Source organism: Cynoglossus semilaevis, chromosome 1 (genome assembly GCF_000523025.1).
Source record: "Cynoglossus semilaevis isolate Cse_v1.0 chromosome 1, Cse_v1.0, whole genome shotgun sequence".
Lineage (NCBI taxonomy): Eukaryota > Metazoa > Chordata > Actinopteri > Pleuronectiformes > Cynoglossidae > Cynoglossus > Cynoglossus semilaevis.
Genome location: NC_024307.1, coordinates 6,328,825 through 6,355,659, shown reverse-complemented (window position 1 = coordinate 6,355,659; position 26,835 = coordinate 6,328,825). Strand labels below are relative to the sequence as shown.

Below are 26,835 nucleotides of genomic sequence, written 5' to 3'. Positions count from 1 at the left end.
TCAAACTGACATGGTGAGAACGCGGCCTCTGATCCCAGCTTTGTTGTGTATGTTCCTGATAATCTGTGAAAGGATAATGAGTGACACTCTCTGCTGCAGACTGAAGGACCTCTCTGAGGTAATGATACTGAGTCAGGGGGTCAAAGTGCACACGGACCACCTTCTTTTCTTTCAAATGTGTTTTCGGTCAATATAATGTTTTTATTATGGGGTTTCTCTGGGATTCATCATAATCTGAACAGAGTTCCTGGATTCTGTTTCCGTGGGCTGACATCTGCTTAGTCAGTCAGTTGGGTTTCGTGTTGGGTCATCTGTGAGGCCATCAAATCAAATGTGATGTTTAGAATGTTGTTTAGTATTTAGAAAAAGGTTGAATTTACATTTGGACAATTTGGATATAAAGCTTTGATTAGCTTTTTTCAATTTTTGTTTAGGTTGAGTTTTAACTATTTATTTGACTAAATATCTATATATATCTATATCTATATAGATATATATATATATATATATACTTGTGTAACTGAATGCGTCTCCCGCATGTGTTTGTTTTTAAGGTTGCTTCACTGTCTCTTTTTTTTATTTTTATGGCTTCTGTGTTCTGTGTTCTGCATCAACCATTTATTCTTAGCTAATTTTCATCATGTTTTTATCAGGATATTTTAAATAAATACTAGTCTTAAGTAGTTTTTTTTTAAAATACACATGCTTTAAAATGTATTTACATTTTTTATTAATTTTATGATTACATGATTGATTCTGATTTGAATAATCACGATTAATCGAGATTAATTGCAATCAATCTAAAACTACTGTGTGACAAATTAATATTTTTAACCTATGATAGCCCTGTGAGTTTTGTCAAGCCAGTAGTTGTCTTATTTGCTAAGAAAAAAAGACAGTCTAGTTTCAGTCTAAGTCACAGGGAAGAAAAATATTTACTATATCACTCTTGAGGTGAGCTACTGTACGTGCTGTAAATTGAGCAATTAAACCACTGTTCCATGAGTCACCAGATACCAGGTATCTGTTGGTTCTGCAACCAACTGTACCAGCCCTGGTTATGTTCTTACATGTTACCAGGATGTGATGACAGGCGTTTCATAAACAACTGTGAAGTTGATTCACTCACTCATTCCTTCCTTCTGTTCGTCACAACAACCGAACATCTCTGAACGTGTGTCATCATCACTGTTTCTTCATAACTCAGATATTCCAGTCGTGGCCAGAAAACACACACAATTCCGTGGACTGTAGTTATATCACAGGTTAGGTCACACCTTTACATGTTTGTTCAAAGAACACGGCGTCAAAGTTTGGCTCCTAATCTTTTTTCTTTCCCTGACTCTGCTGAATCCACCGCTGGAACCTTTGGCCCAGTTTTCTGCTGATTTCTAAGAACACTGATCCACAGAAGTCTGTCCATGTGTGCTCCTGTACACATGGACAGACCCCAGCCCCCCTTACAAGTCTGGTATGTGTACTGTATGTTAAAGCCACGTGACCACAGCACACACAGGGAATGAAACCCCTTATTTGCGTTCCAACTCAAGCCTCTGTAGACACAGAGCCGGCAGTAAAACGTGACACGTGGTCCTTTACTGCTGAGCCTGCAGATAGTATTCACAGTCATTAGTCATCTTTTTGTGTTTATATATTAATAACATGGACTTGTAAGGCTTCTAAGGCTCTAGGTATCTTTAGATATTAAAATATTAAAAAATCAATTCTTGTAGTTTGTTTTTATTATCATAAATTTAAAAGACATGTCCAAGGTATATATATATACATATATTTAAAAAAAGGTTTAAGAAATGAAACTTCTAAGAAGTGAGAATTGAATTGAGAAAAGTAGCACAATGTTCAGAATGCAGCCGGGCAGAATCTCTTCACTGTCAAAAAAGGTCAAACTAAGAGCACCGTTGCAGCCGGGGGGGCAGAATCTCTTCACCGTCAAAAAAGGTCAAACTAAGAGCACCGTGTAACAAGAGATACAAGGAAAAGGTGTTGAGTGAAAAACAGTCCCAGAAAAGTACCCCGTGCCACAACATGTGTCGTGGGTCTAAATGGTAAAAAAAGACATCAGCTCCTGAGTTGGACTTTTAGGCATACATTGGCACCACAGTGCTGTGTTCAAGGGACTGAATCCCTTCACTTTTACTAAAAATGTTCAAAAGTGCTGCTTCGATGGTAAACAGGTGCTGGTCCTCCACCTGGGGGCAGGACAGCCTCATGAACTCTGCCAGGCGGAGCAGGTATTCAATGTTAGGGCCCGCTTTGCCACTGCAGGCCGCAATCTGTTCGGCAATGTCTGCCTCCGAGGCGGGGCCGAGGTAGATGGGGTTGCTAGACGTAGCAATGTAGACGAGGGCCAGATGTGGACCCTGGTCCTCCTCCTTTGGGATAAACTCTACCATCTCTGTTATGTAGCCTCCCAACACAACCTCTCTCATATTCAGGTACTGAAGGGACTGTTCAATCTGGGACTTCTCGACCTTATAGGCTACGCCCCATGTGCATGCCTGCAGAGAAGAAAAAAACAGCCAGAGTTAGCAGAGTTAGTCACTTCATTTCTGTGATTGATTAATTTACCACTTTGCGTTCAAGAATGCGTGAACTGAATCTGAATACATTTTTTTTACAGAATGTCGCACAACTGGTATAATTGCCACTTGGTTTGCGGTCGACTGATAATTATTATCATGGAAGTTTTCATTTCCATGTTCTATATGCCATCGTCAGGAGACACAGTCACGACTGAAATGAACTCTATGAAGCTAAATTTGGGGTTAAGCTTTGTGTCAAACACACACTTTTACCTGATGTGATCTAGTCTTTCTGTTCCAGCAGTGCACTGATTTAGGATTGTCGATTAATCACCAGTTCTCACGATTAATTTCGATTATTTCCCTGCCCCCCCTGTGATTAATCAGATCTAATATACATCCTGAGACCCATCAATTTAAAATTTTCATTATATTATTAATATTTTGGGAAATTCCTGAAACTTCAAATAAACATTCTGTATCGTGTCGGACAATAAAGTTGAAAAAAGCGATGGGGAGATTACACTTCTTCACAGATTCACCAGTGAAGTTAAGCCTAACCTAATGTTATGGTAATGTTAAAAGTGTACATAAGGTGAAAAGTTTAATAACAGCCTGGTTAAGATGACAACAGACTCACTTCCTGATCCTCCACCAGTGTCACCACTCTGGCTGGCTGCAGAAAAACAAAAACAAAACAAAGTGTTACTGTTCATGTTGTTGTACAGTACACTGGAAAATTAAAAGCAAAAAATAAATGTGTATATATATATATATATAAATAATAAAAACAAGGCGATAAAAGGTGATGAAGTGAAGCCTTACCTCCTCTCTGGTCCCTCTGTAGAAGTCATCCCCGTGCCAGAAGCGTCTCTTGTAGCCTTTGATGAAGCCTATTTTGCTCCTTGTATAAGCGAAGCCAGGCTTCCACACCAAGGATCCGTAGCCGAAGATCCACAGACTGCTCTTCTCCGCAATGATGTCCTGAGGATTCCCCTTCATCCTGGTCCACGTGATGCGGCTGAGAAGACTCTGATCAGACGGGATTCCCGCTGCTTTTTATACGATCTTCATTTCCCACAACAACCGGTGACTAACGACGCTAAAGGCGGTACTTGTTTGTAATTTTACTAACACGCCTTTTCGATACCTGTTTTAAAGACGTTGAAAAAAAAAAGTCACGTCACTTGTTCATGTAGTCACTGTCGTCTCAGTCTGGTGTCGCACTGATGGAATCTGTGTTCGTTTCGTTCTGACGGTTCCACAGCAGCTTCAGTGATGTATCGACGTTACCTCTACCGTATCGACACCGCAAACATACTTTATTTTATGTGTCCAGTCACGAAGTAAGAAAGAAAACACGTGTATTTGTTTTTAAAGCGCATCACCGCTTCACAGGCTGGACCAATCGCGTGACACAAAAGGCGGGCTCTGGCAAAGCATTGGCCAATCAGGATCTACTTAGTTTCACGGCTGAAACTAGATGCAACCAGTTCCTGAAGGAGAAACGTCTCACTTGTTTATTACTTTTTTCTTTATTTTCTGATTCTTTTGTCGTGTATTTTACTCTTTTACTTTTTTATCGCTCCTTTTTCTTCATTCCTACGTATTCACAGTCTTTCTGCCTCTTTCTTTCATTATATTTTCAACTTTTTTACTCTTTCATTTCTGTCTTACCATCCTATATTTTCAACTTTTATACTCTTTCATTTCTGTCTTACCATCCTCCCTTCTTTCTTGATCTTTCTCTCGTACTCTCTTTTCTTCTTCTCTGGCCTGATGCCCTTAGTGTTTTTTTTTTCGTGGCAGTGTTTTTTTAGGTACTTTGGTTTCCTCCTACAAAAAATATACAGAGATGAGTTAATTACTGTATACACTCTTAATTGGCCAAAGGTACAATTTAATACGTATTGTCATCGTTGAAAGACATTCCGTGACACTGGAGCAGGTAATGACATTAGCTCTAAATAGCAGGGACAGTTATATCTGTGCTCTCATAAGCTCATTAGCTGCGTGTTCTACTGTACGCAGTGCCCCCTGAACACAGTACCAACTGTACCTGGTACACCAGGCTTACTGCCCCCATGTGGTAGTCAAAAATAGATCCTCCCTCTGCCTATATTATATCTAATCTCAATTGATTAAAATCTACCTAGATAACATACCAAAAAGTACAGAAGCATTCTACAGAGGAATTTTAAGCAGAAAAATCAGATGGATTTTTTCTTTTATTTTCATACAGATTTTTTTTAATGACTATTTTGATTTGTGTGATTCCTTCACAGTACTGCCAATTACAATACTGTCCACTGAATGATTGCTAGCACACTGATCACATCACACCGACACAGATGTCATGGACATTGAACAGGACACGAAATCAATAGAACCACTACCGGGTCAAATACGACACGCGGTGAAGCCACCGACTGCACCAGTCAATACAACAATTCAGCCGCTATCCGAGCTCAGGTACACTCGACCACCAAAGTCCGACAAACAAGCAGTGTACCAGATATGTATCCATTGTGTGTTTTTTTAATCTAGATATAAAACCATAAAATATAATAACATTAAAATCAAAACACCAACAACACTTAAAAAATAAATTCACCTTTTGGGGGCAAGAACCTAAAAACAGATGTACAGTTCATACTTCTAATCTCAACATATAAATATACAGTATATACAAAGTAGTCTTATAAAAATAGAAGGAAAAAAAAAGATCAGTGCTTCATATTCATAAATTACCCATGAAATACTAATCTTATAAAATAAAATTATTGGTTCGGTCATTTCCTTTGAAGGCGTCCTCGGTACGATTGGTTACTCTGCATTTCTTTGTCTCAGTTTAAAGGGAATCTTGCATAAAGGACAGCAGGGTCTGTCATCGCATCTTTTGATTCTTGATTTTTCTCCATGATGCTGTGCAAAAAAGATCAAGGCTAAGGCGGGGTGCAATGTTTTTTCAATCAAAACATCAAATAAGGCCTTTTCGATTCATACATTCTCTATAATATGATAAAGATTTGATTTGCACAGTTACAAACCCCTCTGCAGCCCTGGGGCAAAATGTTGTGGGACACATTAGGTTGGCTCTTGGTTTTCAGTCACAAATGAGTGAGTTTTTTTTTTGCTATGTCCCTTTGGCCTCGTGGACAGACACTTGTCCAACATACTTGGTAACCAATTCCTCTAAAGTGAAGCATCTTCAGTAGTCGTCTTGACTTCTTCCAGGGATTTTTATTCCTGTTTTTTTTTTTTATTTGTGTGTTAAAAACGCAGCTTTGAGGCCAGAGAAAAAATTAAAAATGCCGGACCGTTCCACGGGGTTGTTGACAGTAACCTGACTCGCTGATTACTGATTACTGCAATAACATGGTGAAAGACTGCATGAGGATCGTCCTCGTGCAGTAACCTGACTCGCTGATTACTGCAAAAACATGTTGAAAGACTGCATGAGGATCGTCCTCGTTCTTCTAATCAGTGACTTCTCAGCCCGTTGCCCTGGGATGGAGCAGATGAGGGTGTGAGGGGTAATTTTTTTTTTTTCAGTCTTTACATTCACAGAGTTTTGTAGCTTCAGTACTATTGCAATCGATGAGCGCACTAGCTCCATCTAGTTATCAAGTTTTTTGTGTTTTTTTTTTTCAAAAGCAGCAACTTTCATTTAAATAAATCCCAGTCTCTTTACACGTGTAAACAGTCCAGAGGAAGTCCAACATTAACAATAACTCTAATCCATGTGTTATACCTGAAAGAGAAGAAGCAGGAATTAAATTGATTATCGATTAAAAGAAGAAATAAAATAATTTTTTAAAAACAATTTTAAGAATTCCATTTATATAAGACAGTTTATTTATATAACTACTAATGTTTCCTAAAAACAAATGAGCAATGGAATTTATTTTAAAACTTCTCATAAAATGTAATAAACTCAATAACACACTCTAAAAGTCAACACATTGACACTAGGGGTGTATATTGGCAAGAATCTGTTCTAGCTTAACACCAGGTTACTGCGTGTTAAATGTGTAAAAAAAAATGTATACAGTGCTGTAGAATATCAATATATCGTGAAACTAACATTGCGATATTTCATTGTATCGATATTTTCTCACACCCCTAATCGTCATACGTAAACAGTAAGGACTTACCTCCGTTGCGATGATGCATTCGTTCTTCTCCTCTGCTATTACAAAGACGGACTGATACATTGAATCTCTAGATGAACATATCGTTGATATCCTACACTCTGGCCTTTCTCTGCAAACAAGACAGATTTAACGTTAATGTCAGTAACTGAACACAATTTAAAATATTTCAAAGTCAAACTGTTCTGAATCATAAACGGCTCCTTCTCTGCCGTCTTCTCACCTGTACTTTCTACTTAAATGCTGTTTGTCTTCTGTCATCTTTTCACAGTTTTCATCTTTGTCCAGAAGGCACATTTCGTCCCTGTACCCCACGGAGCTTTTGTAGTCCAGGTGGTAGTCGTTGATGTGTTTGTGATTTAACTTCTCCTTGGGACAGTCCACCTCCAAGTCTATCTTTTTATTGGTGTTCTTCAGCTCCAGGGTGGATATGAGGTTCTCCTTCTGGTAGTCGAGCTTGGAGAGGTTGTTCATGGTCTCTGAGTCCTGCTCCTTCGCTCTCTGTTTCCTGACGTGACGTATCACAACCACCACCATGCACAGCAGCACCAGGACAGCCACCAGACCTGCACCCAGGCTGATGGCCACCAGCTGGTCCCCAGACTCCCAGCCCACGTTGGGACCGGGCGTCACGGCTAAAGGCACGTCGCCAGACTGGCACCGGGCTCCGGTGTAACCGTCGGGGCAGATGCAGGCGGGCCGGCCTTTGGCTCCGATAACGCAGGTGCCCCCATTCTGGCAGGGTCGAAAGGCGCAGCCGTCTTTTAGCCTGTCGCAGTGGCGACCCGTGTAGCCGGGGGGGCAGACACAGGTGTAGTCATTGATGCGGTCGACACACGTGGAACCGTTTGCACAGGGGTTACTGGAACATTCGTTGATGTTGATCTCGCAGCGCAGTCCTGCGAAGCCCGATCGACAGCTGCACAGTCGGAGGTTACCCTGGACCACGCAGTGTCCCCCTGTCAAAGACAACAGCGTGTGAGGGACAATCTCAAGAAAGAGGAATAATATATTTTTATTTGTAAAAAAAAGAGAGGATGCAATACCATTTACACACTGCAGGGAGGTGCATTTATTCACCTTCCTCTCACAGTTGTGTCCAGTGTATCCTGCTGGACACTCGCAGACGTAACTTTTCCCATCCCCCCTTTCTTTGCATTTGCCTCCGTGGAAGCAGGGCGTGTCCGCACACGTCAGCATCTTGTTTTCACAGCGTGTCCCTTCAAAGCCCTGTGGACAGACGCACACGTAGCCGTCCTCAGAAACCTGCAGAGACACACACAGAAATAAAGTTCAGCACAATGAAGCTCCGTGTCGCATTTAATTTTTTTCTTTTTTTTATCATATCCTGTTTAAGTCTGTCCCATCAAAACCCATTATCCCCTGTTTGGATTCTATTTACAGTCGGCGGCCTGTGAACTGGGTCATCGACTGACTTGACAATCAATAGCATCCTCCTGGAGCAGCAGATAGACCAAGTCAAAAACAAAAACAGGAAAGCCTGCGTTGTGGGAAAGGAGAGAGAGAGACTTCCGGACTCACCAGGCAGCGGCCTCCGTTGTGACAGGGCCGGCTGTCACACTGCCTGACCTCCAAGTCACAGTTGACACCAGTGAAACCCGGCAGGCAGGTGCAGGTGTAGCTGCCCTGACCTGTGTTCATGCACGTGGCCCCGTTGGCACAGGGTTTGTGATGTGTGCAGAAGTTCAGATCTGTAAACATGGGGCACAGAGCGAGGCGCCAGGCTGTTAGTTACACTGCTAACACTTCACACCGTGCACTTGTTTTGCCTTTTTTTTTTTTAGCCTTCGGGGCAAAAAGTGAATGAAATATACACACCTTGGTCGCAAAAAATCCCTCCCCAGCCTTCTCTGCAGGTGCACTGCCAAGGCTCTTTACAGGTACCGTGTTTACAGGACGGATGGAGTTTACACACATCACAGAAGAGGCCCTGCCAGCCCTCCCTGCACCTGTTCTCACACACACAAAACAGAACATGACTCCTGGCTCTGACACACACACACACACACACAGATTAACACTCCTGATCTGCTTCCTACAGACAGAGTGAAGTGATGTCATGAAATGATTTATTTAAGACACTGTTTCCTCACTCACAATGGCGTAGGTTTGGTAGTGAATCATTTATAACGCGGTCATTGTTACGGGAAGCGGCGGTCACACGCAACGTTAAACGGGCAACTGGCGCTGACGTGACTGCACACTGATAAACACATCATTTACAAAATGGTATTTTATGACATGTATTTGTTGTGTAATTAAATAATTTGTTGTGTAATTAATCTGTTATGGAATTAATTAACATTATCCATTTTTTTAAACATTGAATTGAACAACACCAGAAACAAACAAAACATCGTCATTGACCAGATGTGCAAAAAGCTAAGTAAAAAATACACAACATAATAAACCAAATGTCATATCCTAAAAGCATACTCAAATTTTGGACTTAATACATTTTTTTAAATCCCCATATTTGTAATTATTAATATTATTATTTAATTATTTTTTTTACAAATTTCTTTTTTTTCCCCCATCCAGGTCTCCAAATCTGAAAGCTCACCTGCACTCTCCTGGTAACGAGCAGTTTCCATTCCTTTCATTGCAGCCTTCAAGGCAGACCGCTGCAGAAAGAGGGAGAGAAATAAATGGACGGATTATTTAATGAATTTAAACTTAAAGTGAATGAATCTATAAATAACCAATAACAGATAGATAAATAATTAAGATGAAGGATTTTTTAATTTATTTTTACTTTTACCTATTATTACTTATTAACCCCCCCTCCCGCCCCCCGCTTCTGTTTCCTGACCATATCTGTGGACGAACGTCGCCGCCTGGTTGTTAAATTGCTGGTTAGCCGCAGCAGATGCCTGTCCTTAGAAAAGCGGGACAGCTGCCCTATTGTTATGGGTCGGGGCTGGTCGCGGCCATGGCTGCAGCTGCTGCCCTGAACCGCCTCAACAATGGAAGACCGCAATTTTAGCGGCGCGTGGCGGCCGATAATGCCGCGATTAACCCGGCGTGTGCTCCTGGCCGAGCACCGCCCTGGATTAGCGCCGGCCCGCGCCCACCGTCAGAGTGCGCCAAATTTACATAGAGAGAGTGTGTGTGTGTGTGTGTGTGTCCTCAGATTTCATCATTAGCAGTTCATAGCCTACAGTGTCATTAACACCTGAGTTCAGTTAAACAGGTTCTTCAGCCTCGAAGGAAACGTAACACGTGACGCCGAGACGATTTATTTACAAAATATCGCCACTATTTAATGTTCTTACACGGATTTGGTCGCTTTGATGGACTTAATGACTGAATTAATTTGACTTTGGTTGAATGATTTCTAAACCTCCTTTACTTGAATCAGGTAAAGAGCTCAACTCGGGGTCCGCGACCCCCAACTGATCCATCGAGGGAATTCAATGGGTCATAAAATATTTTGGTTTATTAGACAAATTAAAAATATTTGTATGTATATTTGGCAGATTTTAAATTTAATTTTTTTTGTTAAATTAAAAGACAAATTGACACAGTAGCAATACATTACTGCTCCCCTTGGTGATGGGTTAAAAGCAGAGGCTCAGTTTCGTTGTATCCTTGTGGTACAATGACATTACAGACCATAAGATGCAACTAAAAAATATGTGGTGGGTGGTCCCTGCTTGAGACCATAAAAAAATGTTTTAGATGCAACTTTAAAAATATGTGGTGGGTGGTCCCTGCTTATCTCTGAATCAGTCGGGGGTCCCGTCCAGAAGAATGTGAAACCCCCTGTTGTAGACCTTTGAGTGACCCTTTAATCACAAACAAATGAAATGTCCATATGGAGTTTTACTCTTGCTTACGTTCTTGGCAGTATTCTCCCTTCCATCCTGGCAGACAGACTATTTGCCCCTCAGGGTTGCAGGTGTAGTGGCCAAAATGGTCGTCTCTCGGAGCACATTTTTTGGAACAAGTGTCCCCGTAGTAATTGTCATTGCAGATGAAGCGGTATGAGTACCTGAGCTCCGTCTGCGTCCCGCTCTGCACATCCTGGGACCACTCACGCCCTATTCCCAACTGTCTTTGGATGGCAAAATAACTAATCAAGAAATCGGGGTTGGTGGTGTCTGAGAAGGAAACAGAAACATCAGATGAGCTTCACCTCAGATGGAGCTGACGACATGATTTATACGGTTAATCTGACAGGTGTAAAGTCCGACCGGGCTGTGAGCTCTGCCGGGGTTTCGTTTCCACACTTTCCCATGACATGGGCCAAAAATAAAACAAAGGAAGTGCGATTGTGTTTGACTTCCAATTACTGTCCTGTGACTCATGAGACATCCCCGCAAACACAAAAGGATCCACTGCGCTTAAAGGGGGTGAGGGGGGGAGTGGAGGGGGGGGGGCATATGCGTGTATGAGTCTTTAATGCGTTAAGTGAGGACTGTGCAGATTAAAACGTGTGATAGTCATAGACGGCACTATGCCGTGCATATACGTGTGAAATACCACCCTCTAGTGGTGAAAACAAATTATGCGACTCCTCACCTCCAGGTTGGTCCGCCGGGGGAGAATTCCAAGCTTCAATAACTAAGGAGAAAGAACCCTATGGAGACATAATGGGAAGAAAAAGTCAGAGAGAAATACATGAAGGTAGTTTAGTCGATTAATCATTCTTTGTTTACATTTTCATATCATATTAAAATAAGAGTGGAAGTGAAATTAAGCAGGCGACTATTTCGTCTTATAATTAACATAGATTTTTTTTAAAAACCCTATCGTGATCGTTAAGGCGGTAATTACTAATTGCCATTTAATTTAGACATTTTGATTCCTTCCCTGTTGTAGTAACTTTACTTTTTTCCACTTTCTGAGAAACATTTCCATCACTGTGTAAGGTGTAAATCGTGTATCGTGCGTCCTCCTACCGGCCAGGTGAAGTTCAGCGGCAGCCGCAGCCTGCCGTCCTGCTGCTGGATGCTGAAGGAGCCGCTGCCCAGAACAGGTGTAACGGATCTGCCAAAAATGCAGTCTCCGGGAGACACCACGGTTTGGTAGTTTTTCAAACAAACCCTGAAGAATGTGCCGCAGCCGCCCATGCTGCAACTCTGTCCATTTGCCAGCAAACCTTGAGAATTCTGAAAGTGATGGAGATCGAGCTCGAACACACCTGATCCCAGAACCTGAGAGGATATAACACGTGAGCACAAACAGAAAATCGAGCAAACTTTTTTTTTTTCCTTCTTGTGTTAAAAACTACCTGAGTGAACATCAACGGTACAACTATTGTGTAGACAGAGGTGAACCAAATGGCCATCCTTTAGTGTTTGATGTGCGTATCCTTGAAAAAACCTCAAAACGCTCCTAAATCCAAGTTGTGACGGAGTGATGGCAAACAAAAACGGTCAAAATAAATATAATCCTTTAAAAGCTCCGGTCCGGTATCCAGAGAGAGAGAGAGAGATAGAGAGAGATAGAGAGATGACGGGATGAAGATGGGATCGACCAGAGTTATCCAGTGGTTGAGGTTAGATCAATAACAGTAACGTCAATATCCACAAGTGAGACATTCTGCGGTCTTTATGTTGTCCATCCATCGTGCCGGTCAGTGAGGCTCTGGTCTGTGCTGATGCGAGGCTGGAGCTGTCAGTGGTGATGCGACTATGCCGCGCAGCATCAGCGCACAGTGAGTCCCAGTGAGGGCTGACTGACGTCCCGCCCCGTTTATATACGGTACTCAAGTGTCATTACTGACACGGTGGAGCAGTGGACACCACCCACCGGTCTCTCCACCTTTTTTTTTTTTTTTTTTTTTTTGCTGGTTCTACATCAACACTCATTAGCTTTTGGAGACGTTGGTGTTTTGTTTTTTTTTTCTAAATCTGATCCAACTGTCGCTTTTATATATTGGTAAATTTGTATTAAAACCAAAACAAAAACCAAAACAAAACAAACAAAAAACCGCAAAATATTAATTTGTTGTAACTCTTAAAAACCAAAGCAAAACAAACAAAAAAACGCAAAATATTAATTTGTTGTAACTCTTTAAATTATTAAGGGGCAATAAGGGGGAAGTGCAGTGCCACAGTTTAACGGTTTGAATTTTTTTTATAGCGCCCCCTCTTGCAGTGCCACAGTTAAGCGATTTGAATTTTTTTTATAGCGCCCCCTCTTGTTGTCCGGTGTTTATTTTAGATGGAGATAAAGCCGCAGCTCTTTGACAAAGCCTGACCTGCTAACACTTTGTGTCACGCAGTGAGGACCCCCCTCCTCACCACCCCCTCCTCAGAAACAGTATAAATATACACACGTGATTTACCAAAACGGCACACACACACACACACACATATATATATATATATATATTCTTTTAAAATTGTTTAAAATATTTATATATTTACGTTCCTACTGGGTCTGGGCAAAGATCTTTGATCACTCGCTCAAAATACAGGAAACCCTGGGTCACGGGGTGCAACGTGAAATTCTATCCCCAAATACATTAGACATCATTTACAGTGATATTTAACGTAAACGTAAATGAAAGGTCAATGCTGGCTGATATCACTGGTTCTCATATATTTCTAAGTTGCATACAAAATAATTAATCATTAATATTTTTCTATATTGTCTAAAAGCAACACGACTGTTACTATGCACCATAGACATTTAAAATATTTGCAAACCAAATGTTATCGCACCTTTGTTCGTATAGCGGTGCTCATACCAAAAGTGCGAAAAACAATATTGCATTTTCTGCACAAAAATCCTCACATCAGACAATATTTCAACAAAACAAAGCATAACATTTTATTTTACATATATAAAATTAACTTTCTGCCTTGTTATAACTGCTGACCAGAAAGTGAGCGGAGCTTTCACACCAACAGTTCAGTAGTATATACGTGTATAAAATACCACCTTTTATACATGCAGGTGACCAAATATTGATGAAAATACTGCAGGTATTTCTCTTGGGGGTGACGTGACACATGACAACAAGCAATCCTGTCAAAAACACGAAGGCTAACGTGAAACCCGACAGCAACTGTGGTTTGAGTTTTTTTGTTCAACTTGTTTTATTTCTCTCCGTTTAATGTGTTCTATTGAGTCAGACTGCTGAGAAATAAAAGTAGGTTTGAAATTCCTGGCATTTACAAGCACTTCCAAGGATTTCCCACAAACCCGGAACACATATAGTTCGAAATCTATAACATACCAACAATGTAACCAGACACACTGCGATAAAGATATTTATATTGGAGGTCCAATATTTAGGTTTAAATATATGTTTATTTTTGCGTAGTCCAATAGCATAACCAACGCGGGCCACCTGCTGTTCAGGCAAGTTATTTGAAATCACAACTCATAACAGCCTCAATTGAAAGCACATTTGTATGAATTAAAGTTCAGATGGATTCCTAGACAAAGCGCTTCAACTGTTTGTTGAACTAACTTCCACTCGCACCACTTGGAAAAACGTTCTTCTCCTTTGATGTGTGTGAATAATTGTTGCGAGAGGGAAAAGAAAAATGAACTCGGTACAGTATATAAAGGCTGCTGTGCAAATAAATTCAAATGCCATATGCTGGGCACAGGCATTGTTACCTTTATCACCGCTGCAGCAGGCCGGCTTGACTGGAAGGATTTACAGTGAGGGAACAGGATTCAGGCCATGTTCCCTGGCCACTGAGGTGTCTGACTGTACTGCTCTCCTGCCGTGATGACTTCATCCCCAACCCCCCACTTTTGACTTATAGGTTTGAGGTTCCATATCAGAGCAGGGACAATGGACTATTGAGTTTGGAGCAGTGTGAGTAAGAGGCCCGGACATGTCACAGTTTATGAAGCTTCTGAGGTTTTTTTTTTTTATTTATCAACATAGTCTTCAATTTTTTTCTGTTTAGCTCCTGCTGTGACAACGTTCAGTTCGTTTGACTGAGCTAATCCTTTGCTAATTTCAGTTGCACCTACTACATTTAGCTTTTTTGCTAAATGTTCAAAAAAGCATTTTTAAGTTATTTATGAAATGAATAAAATTCTGGTATTTCTGAGCTAACCTACAGCTAAATACGTTGTCTAACTTTTGTCTTGTTTTAGTCATTGGCTAATTTCATATTTTTAGCTTGGTATATGTTCTCTGCTAATCCATTGCTACGTTGCGCCATGGTTTCTTTTAACACGTTTTGACTGACCATCACTACATTTTGTCTAATTATTTGTCTAACCATTACTGTGTTAACTAACTTTGATTTGTTGGATATTTGTCTAACCATTAATGATCTACATGTGTTAACTAACTTTGATTTGTTGGATCTTAAAATAAATTCAGTCATTTTTCTACTGTTTGCCATTTTTGCGTTTACTTATATTTTGGCTAGTGTATAGCAAGAAACTGCTATAATTTGTCCAACTTATCACTCATTGGATTTTCAAAATCGGTTTCATTTGGGCTGAATGTTTATGAATTTAGACACGTGTCCCTCAGTATTTGGTTTGAATTTATGCTAGTTATAAGACAAAGTGACAAATAAAACTCATTTTTCTTCTGACTTCTGACCCGCCGGCCCAACATTCCGCTAATTCTTGGATACACTTTAGTGATTTGTCTTTTCTTGTGTTTGTCTAAGATACAATAATATATTGCTTTATGTTTTGGTTTACTTTTTATTTACTAACTCCTACTGTGTTATCCAATGTCTAAATAATTGAAATCACTAGCATGTTCCATCAAAATCTGTCAGTTTTTTTTGTTGTTTGCTTGGTTTGATTAAATTAAAAATTAAACAAAAACACATTTGGTAAACTGGTCAGATGTACAGTGATTATGTGCTTTATTACAGTCCTGGATGTTAAGTTGTCAGATGTCAGTTGACGTTAAGTATTTTTTATGAACTGCATCTGGTCTTTAAAAACAACGTGGTCTTCCGCAGACCCAAACAGTGTCACCGATCTGTTTGGTAGAGAGAAAGGTAACGGTGTCCAGCCTTTCCTTTATACACATGAAAACATCCATACACTTTAATATTTGATGGGCCGTGGTTAAAGTTTCCCACCTGCGGCTCAGGTGACGATGCCTGCTTAGTTAGATGGTGCTAAACCAGCAGCGGTTCTTGAACTGGAACAGCAGAAAGGAAACCAACGACCTGGATCGAATGCAGAGAAACACCTTTCTGCTGATGCAGAATTTCCAGGTATTTGCACATATATTTCAGGGTTTTTTTCCCCCCAGTATGCGTATAAATAAATCTGGAAAACCTGGCATAGATTAAACGGACATTCAGGTCATTTGCTCGGCCAATTCAAACACTAATGTAAGTCATTCTTTTCTGCCGCACGTCTCGAGAATAAACACAGAGCCGAGACGCCATGGAAACAGACCAGGCCACAACAGTTCCAGCGGAGGTCTCGTGTAGGACATCATCAGTCTTAGTGACAGTGTTTTTGCAAAGCTGACTTACGATTGTTTTGCGCTGTTCAGTCAACCCCTAAACACTAATAATAACATTCTTATTGGGAAATGATGATTGTCTTAAACATTCGTGACACAATTGTTTAATTCTTTCGGATTTTTATCGCTAGGAAAAAAAAGTTCATTCATTCCAACCGTTTCTGTATAGCTCTCTCTCTCTCGCTCTCAGTCTTGAAACCTTGACTCTTTGTTGCTCCCATAAGTGGCTGTTAGAGCTTTCACTATTTTTCACCACGTCATTTGGTTCAGCATCAGACCAAACTGCCTGGACAACGTCACTTAGATACAACAGCTGCTCATTCAGCTTAGTGTGTGTCCTCAGAAATATTTTCAATTTTTTAACATAGCTCACGGCTGCTTCTTGAGTTTTTCTTTCTAGAAGAAAATGCGCTACAGCGTACGTTTCTTTAGCCGTCAACCTCACCCTGAATGACTTTATACGTTTGCCTGATCTAAAAGGACTATCCAAAAAAACAAGTGGACCAGATGACTCGTGACCCAAGTCACACATTTACTCAAAATAGTCCACCAGCACAATATATTTTTCAAAATACATAGAGTTGTATGTCTTATCTTTCTTTAATTTTCCCAGGGTTGATAGTACTTTGAATAAAAGGTACTCTGATCAATGCCGTCTGATGTCACCAACAATGTCCAGGTCACAGCAACAAGACCAAAACTCTTAATTATCACAGTGTCATCTGTGATCTCTGTAGTGTCTTTGTTCAACTAAATACACTCATATAACCCGTCTCTTATAGCCACTAATTTATCCCTTATCTATATTTACCCCCAAACCTATTTCTGGACCTCTTTTTTCCCCCTTTGCTACACTTTAATTAACAGCAGGGCCAAGTGCAGAGGAAATTAGCCATAAAGCTAACAGATGGCCGCTTTTAGTGTGGAAATCTGTCCTGTTTCAACACAGCAGCGTAACCCTTCTTTACAGACGCTTCAATCTGCCCGGCCAATCAATGGAGCTTTTGATGTTCACTTCAAAAGGATCCAAGGGACCTAAACATGTCGTGGGCCATCACTGATATATTGGCCTTCCTCAAGTTACAACATCTAGGCCAGTTCTTAAAGACTTGATTTAGTTGTTGTGTATTTGCAGGTCGGTCGTAGTTTCTCCTTCTTGTTATGGTGTAACGTCAGGGCAGATACTGTATTTCGTGTTGTTGTTAGCATCTCGCCTTCAGCAGCTACATCAATACTAAAAAACAACTGTTTTTTTATATGTTGCCGACTGTACTAATTAGAAAGACAAGGGAATGAGGATGAGGATAAATGTATGTAAGGGTACACACCGGCAAAACAAAGAACACAGAGCCTCACGGTTGTTAAAGTCGCACAAAATATGGAAAATACACACAAACATATAAAAAATATTGAACATTAAAACAACCTAAAAGACCCAAACATCAGATCAGATGTATATATACATATATACATATACACATATATATGTATTAATATCTATAGAAACACATATACCTATATATACGAAATATATACCTATATATATTTCATATATATTAATATATATAATATATATTAATATACTGTATAGAAATATATATACCTATATATTGTGATTTCTTTTAATGTGTGGATTATTTGAGTTAATACCAGTGTCTGGAAGAAATGTCACATGAATTGCATCTTTGGAAATAAATGTAATGACAAAAAAGTTAATGCGTTCAATACTTATTTCCCCCATTGTATATGCTGTTCAGTGTGTTTCATTCAATTTGGTATTCAATAACATTTGTAAAAACAAATTCTGCTTTACTTTCCATTGTCGATATACACTCAGTATAACTATTTTTATTTAGGAATTTGGGCTATTCAAATATAATTGACTGGATTTACTTTAAATGGCTAAAAAGTAAAACACAGTACTTCAGAAAACTACTACTAAACAGCTCTGTGACTGTGTAGTATAAGTGAAGAACTGGCTTCGCAGCTCTGTGACTGTGTGTAGTATAAGTGAAGAACTGGCTTCTGCTGATGACTCATTACACGACCATGACCCAGAAGTCACATGTCACGGCTGCCTGCGTTCGGTCAGTTTAAACACCTCTGACACTTCAGCCGACGTTATGTGGGAATCGGGGCTGTGGACATTACAGCATTATTAGAGTCTGTGTTCTTCTCTGGAACTTTCCACTCACCCTCTTGTTAAAGTGTTGACAAAACACAGCCATGTCAGCACTCCTCTATCCTCACGGTGCGACCAATAACACACGGAGGTTAGTGGCACCCTGTTGTGATGCATGTAGCATAGATGTCACTACAGCAGAGTAATGGTGTCACGGCGGTCACTGAAAAGACGTCAAGCTCATGACGTCTCCATTCATGACGGTGCTGTAATTTACAGCTCGGCGGAACATTCTTTAAAAAAAACAAACAAAACAACCTGAGTGTGTCGATCAGGTCAGGGTGACCAGGGGCCGATTGTGTGGCAGCAGTTTGTGTGTCAGTGCACCAAAAGAGCACCACCTACATGTTCACTGTTCAACACGGAGGAGCTGGGACACGGAGGATTACCTCCCCAGATGTCACCCTGTTCTGTTTGTCATTGCCTCCAGTTGCTGCTGCTGTTTTGTTTTTTTTCCGACTTCAACAGGAGATAAACATGTCAAGGCCACTCCCAGGCGCAACAAAACCAAAAGCCAAACATGTTAGAACCATTTCTCGTGATTACCAGCGCGGGGTCTAATTGTGTGCTTGGAAGAAGCCTTGAGGAAATCCTCCCCGCCAGAGTCAAAGCATCATTGCTTTACGCAAGACAAAACCTCCCAGCAGGAAGAGGAAAGAGATAAATGGAGAAAAGGGAAGAGCGTGCTGGTGTGAAGAGGGCTGTTAAAACCCCAGCGTTCAGCCAATCAGGAAGAACATCCTGAGACAATCGATCCCCAGGCTGCACCGGCCTCCTGCATTCACACACTAATCTACCTGTTAGGGTGAGGTGTGAACAGGTGCACGAGCGTCGGGTGGTGCACACTGAGTCTCACCAAACTGTGTCTTATACCTGTGCCTTAAAGGGAACATTCTGAAAAAATATATTCTGGAGAACATTTCAAAAGATTATCAACAAATGTGTCAGAGATTAGTTAAAAAAATGCCGTCTTAAAACTGAAGTAACTTTTTGCAGACGGTAGAGATTTTGAGATCAATATTCAAGTTCTTACGCATCATGATCATTAACAGGCTAGTTTATTCCAAAAAGGACTCATTAAGCAGGCTAGTTCATTCCAAAAATAAAAAAATAAAAAATAAAAAAATCAGATTCTAGTTTTTGTTAGTCCCTGGAATAAAAATATCTTGACAGAATGATAGAAAATAAAATTTAGAATTTAGATTTAAAATTTTGGTTTCAATTTAATCATGATTAATGCATAGCTAGTCTGAAAATGTTATTTTTTAATTGATTTGGTAGATTTCTGTTCTAGTAACAGTCGTAATTTAAAATTACAATTAATCATGATTAATCGCGATCAATCCACAGCTACGCTGTTATTTCCTCCACAACCAATTTTTCCATCTTGCAGATCTTTTTGTGTACAGTGATTAAGTTATCTTGGCAGCCTGTCTCCTGTTTGTGATGTCAACATGTGTACTGCCCAGATGGACATTGTATACATTCCCGCAACCATTTTGTGGCTCTCTGGCCAATGGCCTAGTGGGCTTCATGCCATGTTTGACATCTTTCAGACCTGCGTCCATCCTTACAGGGTCTGGCATTCAGACAGACAACGGGGCCTGACTGGGGCCATCTCTCGGATCTTCTCAGTGGTCTGGAGTCCGTGTTTTGTCCAGTGAAGGCTCACTGAGTCTTCACTGTCCCTGCAGAAGGGCTTTAGTTTCTAAATTGCTTCACTGTCACTGCAGAAGGGCTTTAGTTTCTAAATTGATAAATATGTTCTCCCAGGGCCCGACTTGTGGGGTTTAGCAGTCATGCCTCAGGCCCAAGTCATGTCTGTAACCCTGGAGGAGATCCCTGGCTGCCAGGCCTAATGGCTGCAGAGTGTTGTTGCAACCTGACCCTGGTTCCCAAGCTGCTTCAGTTCCTGCCCTTCTGACTTTGCGCTCAGGGGCAATTTTCATCTCTCCATCCAATATTTAACCTCTCGCAAGAACCCAGTGCTCTCATAATCAAACTCATACTTCAGAAACCGTCACCAACAACATTTCAAAATATGTGATTTTCATACTTGCATTTCTTCAATAAATTCTTCCATATGTGGAAAAACTGTGCAGAGCTGGTGCGCGAGAGGAGCGGTTCTTGATCACCGTTCAACGTTAAAGTGACATAATAATGTTTGGTTTGCTGTTCCTTCGTGCACCCGTATTTATTTATCCGTAACTACACACTTCATAATGGATGTAGACGTCGAGTTACATACGGCAGGAAATTAATCTTTCGGTTCAGAGTTTTCTGTTCTCACACACTCCACAATGATTTATTAACAAAGTGATAAATGATACCGATAATATGAGTGCCAGCAGAGCACATTTGAGAGGCTGCTGTTTGTTTATATTGCAGTCCGTTCAGTTACATGCATTGAACTAAATGCTCTGATGCCAGCTACGTTTTATGTGTACGTGTGGAAAGGTAATTGATATGTAAATGACAGGGATGGACTTCTGATGTGAAATCTGTATGCAGTAGTATTTGTAATTGTAGTATTGTCGTATACTATAGTACAAAATGAGAGTTAAAAAACCTAATTTTGACAACTAGAGGAGAGAACGGTGGTTTGAAGACTCCAGTCTTTTTGGAATGCTGTTCTGTCAGCAATCGGCAGTAACTCTTTTCAGCTCAAAAGCGATGGAGACCAGGCTTTAGTGACACCAGGACAACATTCCAGCTACAAACTCTGTCCATTCATCAAATACTTTTTTCTCAGAGTACTATTGCTAATTACAGGCTGAGAGCTTAGCCACAACAAAGACTCAACTCGGCCCAAGTGCTAAATTCACTTGTAAGTCCAGGAGCACGCACGGAAACCTCTAAGATCACAGGGTCAACCTGGATGCCACCAGATGTCTATTGAAATTGAACAAGCCGAGTGCATCAAGATCAAATCCAGGCTAACAGCTAGTGATGGCTAACGAAGACGTAGACTAGAAGGTTCCAACGGTAATTGTCAGAAACAGTGATGGCTATCAAAAAATAACAGATGACGTCGACGAGAAGGTTCCAACGGTAATTGTCAGAAAAAGACGTACTAACATTAGGTTCCGTGTTTGGCACAATCATTTAGTATCATTTTCTTGGTTCACAAATGCTAACAAGAGTCTGACAGAGCAGCAGTGTGAAGCCTCTCACGCTAATGCGCTAATTCTTATGTAACCCTGGGAGAGCATTCAGCTCACCTGTCACCCAATACAACTCAGTCAGCCTTTTATCCATTGGCTCAGACACTGGGTCGACACTCCACTGAGAACTCAGCCAAGGTGTGATGTTACTCATCCAGGAAAAGGTATCAGAAAGACTTGTGGAAAAAAAAAGGTTTTATTTCAATTAAGTGTCCCTTAAAAAGCTGATGTTAAAAATGTTGATGAAGTTTTAAGTGTAAACATTGGGATATTGTTAAAGACAACAATCTTATAAATATGTTTCTTGAGCCAGAATTTGAACGAGTTACCCCTGGCTGCAGCGGTGTGTCCATTGGTCAGTTTTTGTAACCCGCTCAGCAAACAGACGCTACCCTCTGCCCTCCCACCTCCCACCTCCCGCCCTCTCACCCTCACCCCATCCTCAGCCTTACCCCAAGCCTGGGAGCGGAATTCTGGGAACATTTTTCCATGTGAAATGCCGAGGTCCATTCGAGGGGTGTGACGCCAGTGCATTGTTCCAGCGGCAAAAAAAGGAACCGCTTGTGATGAGGCCAATTCCTGTTGGTCCCAAAAAAACAGGCACTTTCTCACACCGACTTCCTTCCTCATTGGACAGCACAAAACAATCCCAGACCAACCAGCAAAGCAAAAAAGAAAAAGTAGGAAACAGATTAGGAGGATAGGTGAGCGCAGATCCTGGGTGTCCAGGGTTGTGTCTGTAGATGCAAGCATTTTTTTTTCTTTCAATCCGCTCAAATGCCATTCACCTGACTGTTCTTTTCAACACTTAAAAGGTGCTTTATCTGCAGATAATCTTGCAAAACTGCACCGGCCACCTAGTGTTATCTGGCGGTAAACAGTGAGCTGGTCCTACCCTAACAGTCATCAATGACTCTCATTCATTGCATGTTTGCTTTTAGTCCAGAATTTTTATTTTTAAACTCTAAATTCAACTTTTTTTTCCCTGTGAAAATTCCTTGAGACAGATTGTGAAAACAGTGAAGGAGTGAGGAAAGCATGTGATGAGAGCGACAAGGCTCGACTGATCGAGAGAACAGGAGTCAGGAAACACCTGTCTCTGTGGAGGGCCGAGCATTTATCTGACCCCACTCACATCAGGTGGTTTCCTTGTTTGTGTTATCTCCTTGCAGCACCATGTAGCTCCGCCTCTTTTGGTTGCTGATGGCCACTCCTTTTTTTTTTTAAACTTGATCCATTGATTTTAAAAGCTTTGCAGATTCCCTTTTTCCTTTATTCCCACCACCGTGAGGGGAGGAGAAACTTCTTCCTTTACCACTTTGGAGGTCGCTGGTTTATTAAGCTAAGACCTCTGAGCACAATCTGACCTGTCACCTCTGTCCTTACAACACAAACACTGCAGCCTTGACGACTGCCTTCCTTTTCCTCCTTTGCACTAATCTTGGAAAAACAAGTAACCTCATCAATTAGCCGCACCAATAACCTTGATCCCGGCGGTCGTGTTCGTCACCTGGATCGCACAAGTCTAATTCCACTTGCAGGTTTTAAACCGTGCCTGCCTGTAGCTGCAGAGCATCATGGTTTCAATGGCTTTTATCTGTGTGTTAGTGATTCCAGAAATCCTACAGAGAGTTCCTTCCTGTCATGGTAAAAATGCTGCAGCTCTTACTTTGCTGTCGTGATGCAATTACAGTCAAAGTCGATAGTTGATCTTGGCATTCGTGACATGACATTGATGCAAAACTATCCACATCTGCAGTCGCAGATTTAAAAAGTTTTAACCAAATATTTATCCTCAGCCCAGATTTAAGTTTTAACCAAATATTTATCCTCAGCAGGATTCAGGCAGGAACTAAGGACGGACAGACCATTTATGACGCTAGGGCTCTCCAACCAACCAGGAGTCAGAGCAACACTGCCCCATCATGTCAGCAGAGGTCCTGCGGTCTTTTCTTTTCCTTGGCACAACTGTAGCATTTCAGATGTCACAGACTGATGTTCGGCCAAATTAAACATCTTGTCAACACCAAACCAGCATGTTTCATCACGATGCCGTAAAACTGACCAATCACAGATAGAGAATATGGTGCTGCTGATTTACAAAGAGTGTGTCGTTGATTCCTGGCCTTCAGCCAATCGTTTTAATGTCTTCCCAAAACCCCTTCTTTTCTATCTAACGCCGCAGCCCTCTGCATGGCCTTTCAGTGGCCCCCGTTTTGCTTACTATCTTGTTATCTCAGCAAGTGCTTCCTGCGAGAACCTCACTCTTATGCGTTACATGTGGTAGAGCTTGCGCCCGCGCTTCGTACGTGGGGGCATTGTTCTCCCACAGCTTGTCCACCGTAAATTAGCTGGAAACGATTTGTCAGACAAGAAGGGGGAGAGTCAGGAAAGGGGAAAAAAACAACAACCAAACCATGGCTCTGATGTGGCCCCGGCACTGAACCATACATTGACCAGATAAGTTAATGGCCTCTATAATTGCTGCAATTCAAGCTATTAAGAAAAAAATATCGTCCAGAGAGCCTGGCAATCAGCTCACTGAAGGAAGGTTTTCGGCTTCACTCACAGCACTCCAGGCTATTTCAGTTCCATCATCTTATGTGACAAGCGAAATGTGAGAAGTTGTTAAACAGAACACAAATTATCATTAACCCCTATGATGCAAAAAGACAAAAACTTGCTGTTTAAGCCAAAGGAAGTGTGACGATTGGGAAATGTATACATTTGTAAAAACATTTCCCTGTTGATTGAATGAAAAGTGTGTTTATTTGACATTGTTGGAAGAACCTCCCCTGTTTATTCCGCAGGCTGAGTCCGACTGAACATCAACATGACATTCTTTAATGAGCGAATTCCTGAACATCAGAGGATGTCTCACGCACATCCTGGCCCTTAATCAGACCTCCAGTTCTCACCTACATCACCAAGGTCGCGACCTGCACTTTAACAGGCTTCGTGGAAGGAAACTGAATTGCAACAAAAACTAAAATCTGTATTTCGGTGATTAACTGTCGAACTCTTCCAAGTAGACACAATAAAGAAAATATCAAAGTGAGGTTCCTGATTTAGATATTCAGACTGTGCGATAGGTTTGAAAATAAAAGTCTTGATCTTTACCATTAGAAAAGTCTACAAAAAACAAAAATTCAAATTATATTTTGTTTCTCTAGGCTTCTTCCTCATATTTAGATATTTATTATGACTGAGTGGACAGGTTTACCGCTCATTAAAATTGTCTGCTGCTGCATTAGAAAGTAGCGAATCAGACAGCAGCAATCACTGAATGCTGATCAGCTCAGATCTTAGAAACAGGAAGGACACACGAACGCTCCACCTGCGAAACTCTTACAGCGAAATACTCATTTTCCACACTATTAGAAACTGTATAGAAGGCAGTTTATTTTGCACATCGCGTTCCTCCCTATAGGATCCCCGCGGGGAATCCCGCTGTCACAAGTAATGTTCCCATGGATGGAGATGACCCACGGGATCGTTGAGATTGACAGTGAGCGGAGAGGAACCAGGAAGAGTCAAGAGGCTTGTCAGAGAAGCAAAAATAAAATCATGCTGTCAACTGAGCCCAGAACGTCAGCACAACCCTGACTGTGACATGGGAACCCTGACCCCCAAAGAGTCAAAAAAAAACCCCGGACAGCGGGGGCAGGTCAGCGAAGAGGCAGCTTAGTCACTTGCCTCTACCTCGTGCCAGGCTGAGTTATGCTGGGAACCAGCTGAGTTTGTGGCTTTTGCAGTAGCCATGCAGGAACTTGACACTTGAATTTTGAAATGAAGCCAAATAAGTGACCGTCTTTGGAGAATTGCTTTGATAAGGAAATGTTGCGAGGCAGAAGAAGGTGGTGCTGGCAATCATCAGGGGCATGAAAAATGATGGTGATTCTGTAGGAAAACAACTTCCCTCCATGTGAAACAACAGTATTCCTGCAAATGCCAGGGAAATCAGAAGGAACTTCCTTACATACTTCTAATGAGAACTGTTCCTTTTCTTACATTGTTTGTGCAGAGCGAAGCATGTTTGCTCAGTCTAGATTATCTGACAGTGTAAACATGTTACATAATTCATCTGAATTAAACAAACGTTGACCACTTTATCTTGGAGTTTTCTTTCCAGCTAATATCACGACGGGAAAAGAAAAAGGACTAATTTTATTTTTTCATCAGGAAAATCTACGTCGCATTGTATTTAGGTCAAACAAAAGTTGCTCTTTTACTAAAAGAACAATTAAACCAAACCTATGAATAGCAACACATTTACCGAAAAGTTATGAATAAGGTGACAAATTTAGGCAAAATTAAATGAAAATGTTTAAACAGCAAGTAGTTGACTTGAAAAAAAGACAAGAAAATGTAAAATAATTTCAGTAGCTTTGTTTTGTGTCAAACATACGGTCCATGGGGAAAAATTGGCCCGCTGGGGGTTTAATCTGGTCCGCTTGATTAATTCTGAAAGTGAAAAAAATCCATAACCACCTCCTGTTTCTGATGTTTTGTCAAATTATATTTAATTAAAAACGAAGGTTTTCTAATAAACTTGTACTTATATGCATGGAAACAAAGGAGAAAAACTTAATTGACTTTATGTGATTTATAGATTTAGAGGTTTATGTTATGATCGCACTGGTCCGACCCACTTGACTCAGGCTGTATGTGACACCTGAACCAAAGAGAGACCAATGAGTTTGACACCCTGTTCTACACCTTTAATGAATGAAGAAATACATTTCCCATATTTATGATATTAGTCATCATTTAATACGACCCTCTGAACATGTGCAACAATAACTCGTCTTAAAGGACCTTTGAAAATCGTAGACAGCAGTCGTGGGAGAAACAAATAATGTTCTGGTCAGTTCCTGTTTGTTCTAAGAGAGAGAGAGAGAGAGAGAGAGAGTGTGTCCCCTGTTCCACTGCTGCTGCTGCTGCTGGTAAACCTATCAGTGAAGTGAAGAGAATGGGACAGACAATATAGGTTCTCCTTAGACAATGAGGCGCTCCTCACAACTGGGAGCAGTGTGGTTCTCACAGACGATGCACTCTGTCTGCTGACTGTGCTGAACTGAATCCCGGATCTCTACCCTTCTGGAGTGTTTAACTTTTTGCAGTCACTGCGGAAAGCTGCTACAAACATCTGAGACATGGATTTATGGCTAATAAAAAGAGTTGAAAAGAAGAAAGCAGCACTTCAGATATGATGATTCCTACTGACTCACTGAAACTCAGAACCAGTGTCGGGCGTTTTGTTTGTAGCACAAAGAAAAATTTGGACATTGTGTCATTTCCCTGCATAATCTACACCCATTTCCCCCTTAAGATGGGTGTCATCCCC

General features: G+C 41.0%; 2 protein-coding genes across 3 annotated transcripts in view; both read right to left on the bottom strand.

Moving 5' to 3' along the window:
* Positions 1-1,925: 1,925 nt before the first annotated feature.
* On the bottom strand, positions 1,926-4,220 carry LOC103399945 (glutathione-specific gamma-glutamylcyclotransferase 1). Its single transcript, XM_008338603.3, has 3 exons — positions 3,369-4,220; positions 3,184-3,219; positions 1,926-2,519 (listed from the first exon to the last, which is right to left on the bottom strand). Exons 1-3 carry the CDS (start codon positions 3,543-3,545, stop codon positions 2,100-2,102), a joined length of 633 nt encoding a protein of 210 aa, XP_008336825.1. The 5' UTR covers positions 3,546-4,220; the 3' UTR covers positions 1,926-2,099.
* A 1,952-nt stretch (positions 4,221-6,172) lies between these two features.
* Positions 6,173-26,835, bottom strand: part of exd1 (exonuclease 3'-5' domain containing 1) — a 32,801-nt gene continuing 12,138 nt past the window's right edge. For both annotated transcript variants that reach the window (XM_025057461.1, XM_025057467.1), the window contains exons 11-20: positions 11,623-11,877; positions 11,243-11,300; positions 10,558-10,821; positions 9,282-9,342; positions 8,537-8,667; positions 8,240-8,409; positions 7,744-7,963; positions 6,921-7,656; positions 6,701-6,809; positions 6,173-6,297 (exon numbers count right to left, since the gene is read on the bottom strand). In XM_025057461.1, coding sequence (XP_024913229.1) covers positions 6,292-6,297; positions 6,701-6,809; positions 6,921-7,656; positions 7,744-7,963; positions 8,240-8,409; positions 8,537-8,667; positions 9,282-9,342; positions 10,558-10,821; positions 11,243-11,300; positions 11,623-11,877 — 2,010 coding nt within the window. In that variant the 3' untranslated portion in view covers positions 6,173-6,291. The remainder of the gene's footprint in view (positions 6,298-6,700; positions 6,810-6,920; positions 7,657-7,743; positions 7,964-8,239; positions 8,410-8,536; positions 8,668-9,281; positions 9,343-10,557; positions 10,822-11,242; positions 11,301-11,622; positions 11,878-26,835) is intronic.

Excerpts from the sequence above, each read along its gene's own strand:
- LOC103399945 (XM_008338603.3), bottom strand. The coding sequence starts at position 3,545 with ATGAAGGGGAATCCTCAGGACATCATTGCGGAGAAGAGCAGTCTGTGG. Across the intron at positions 3,220-3,368 it reads ACAGAGGGACCAGAGAGGAG|CCAGCCAGAGTGGTGACACT; the intron begins GTAAGGCTTCAC and ends GTTTTTCTGCAG. Across the intron at positions 2,520-3,183 it reads CACTGGTGGAGGATCAGGAA|GCATGCACATGGGGCGTAGC; the intron begins GTGAGTCTGTTG and ends TCTTCTCTGCAG.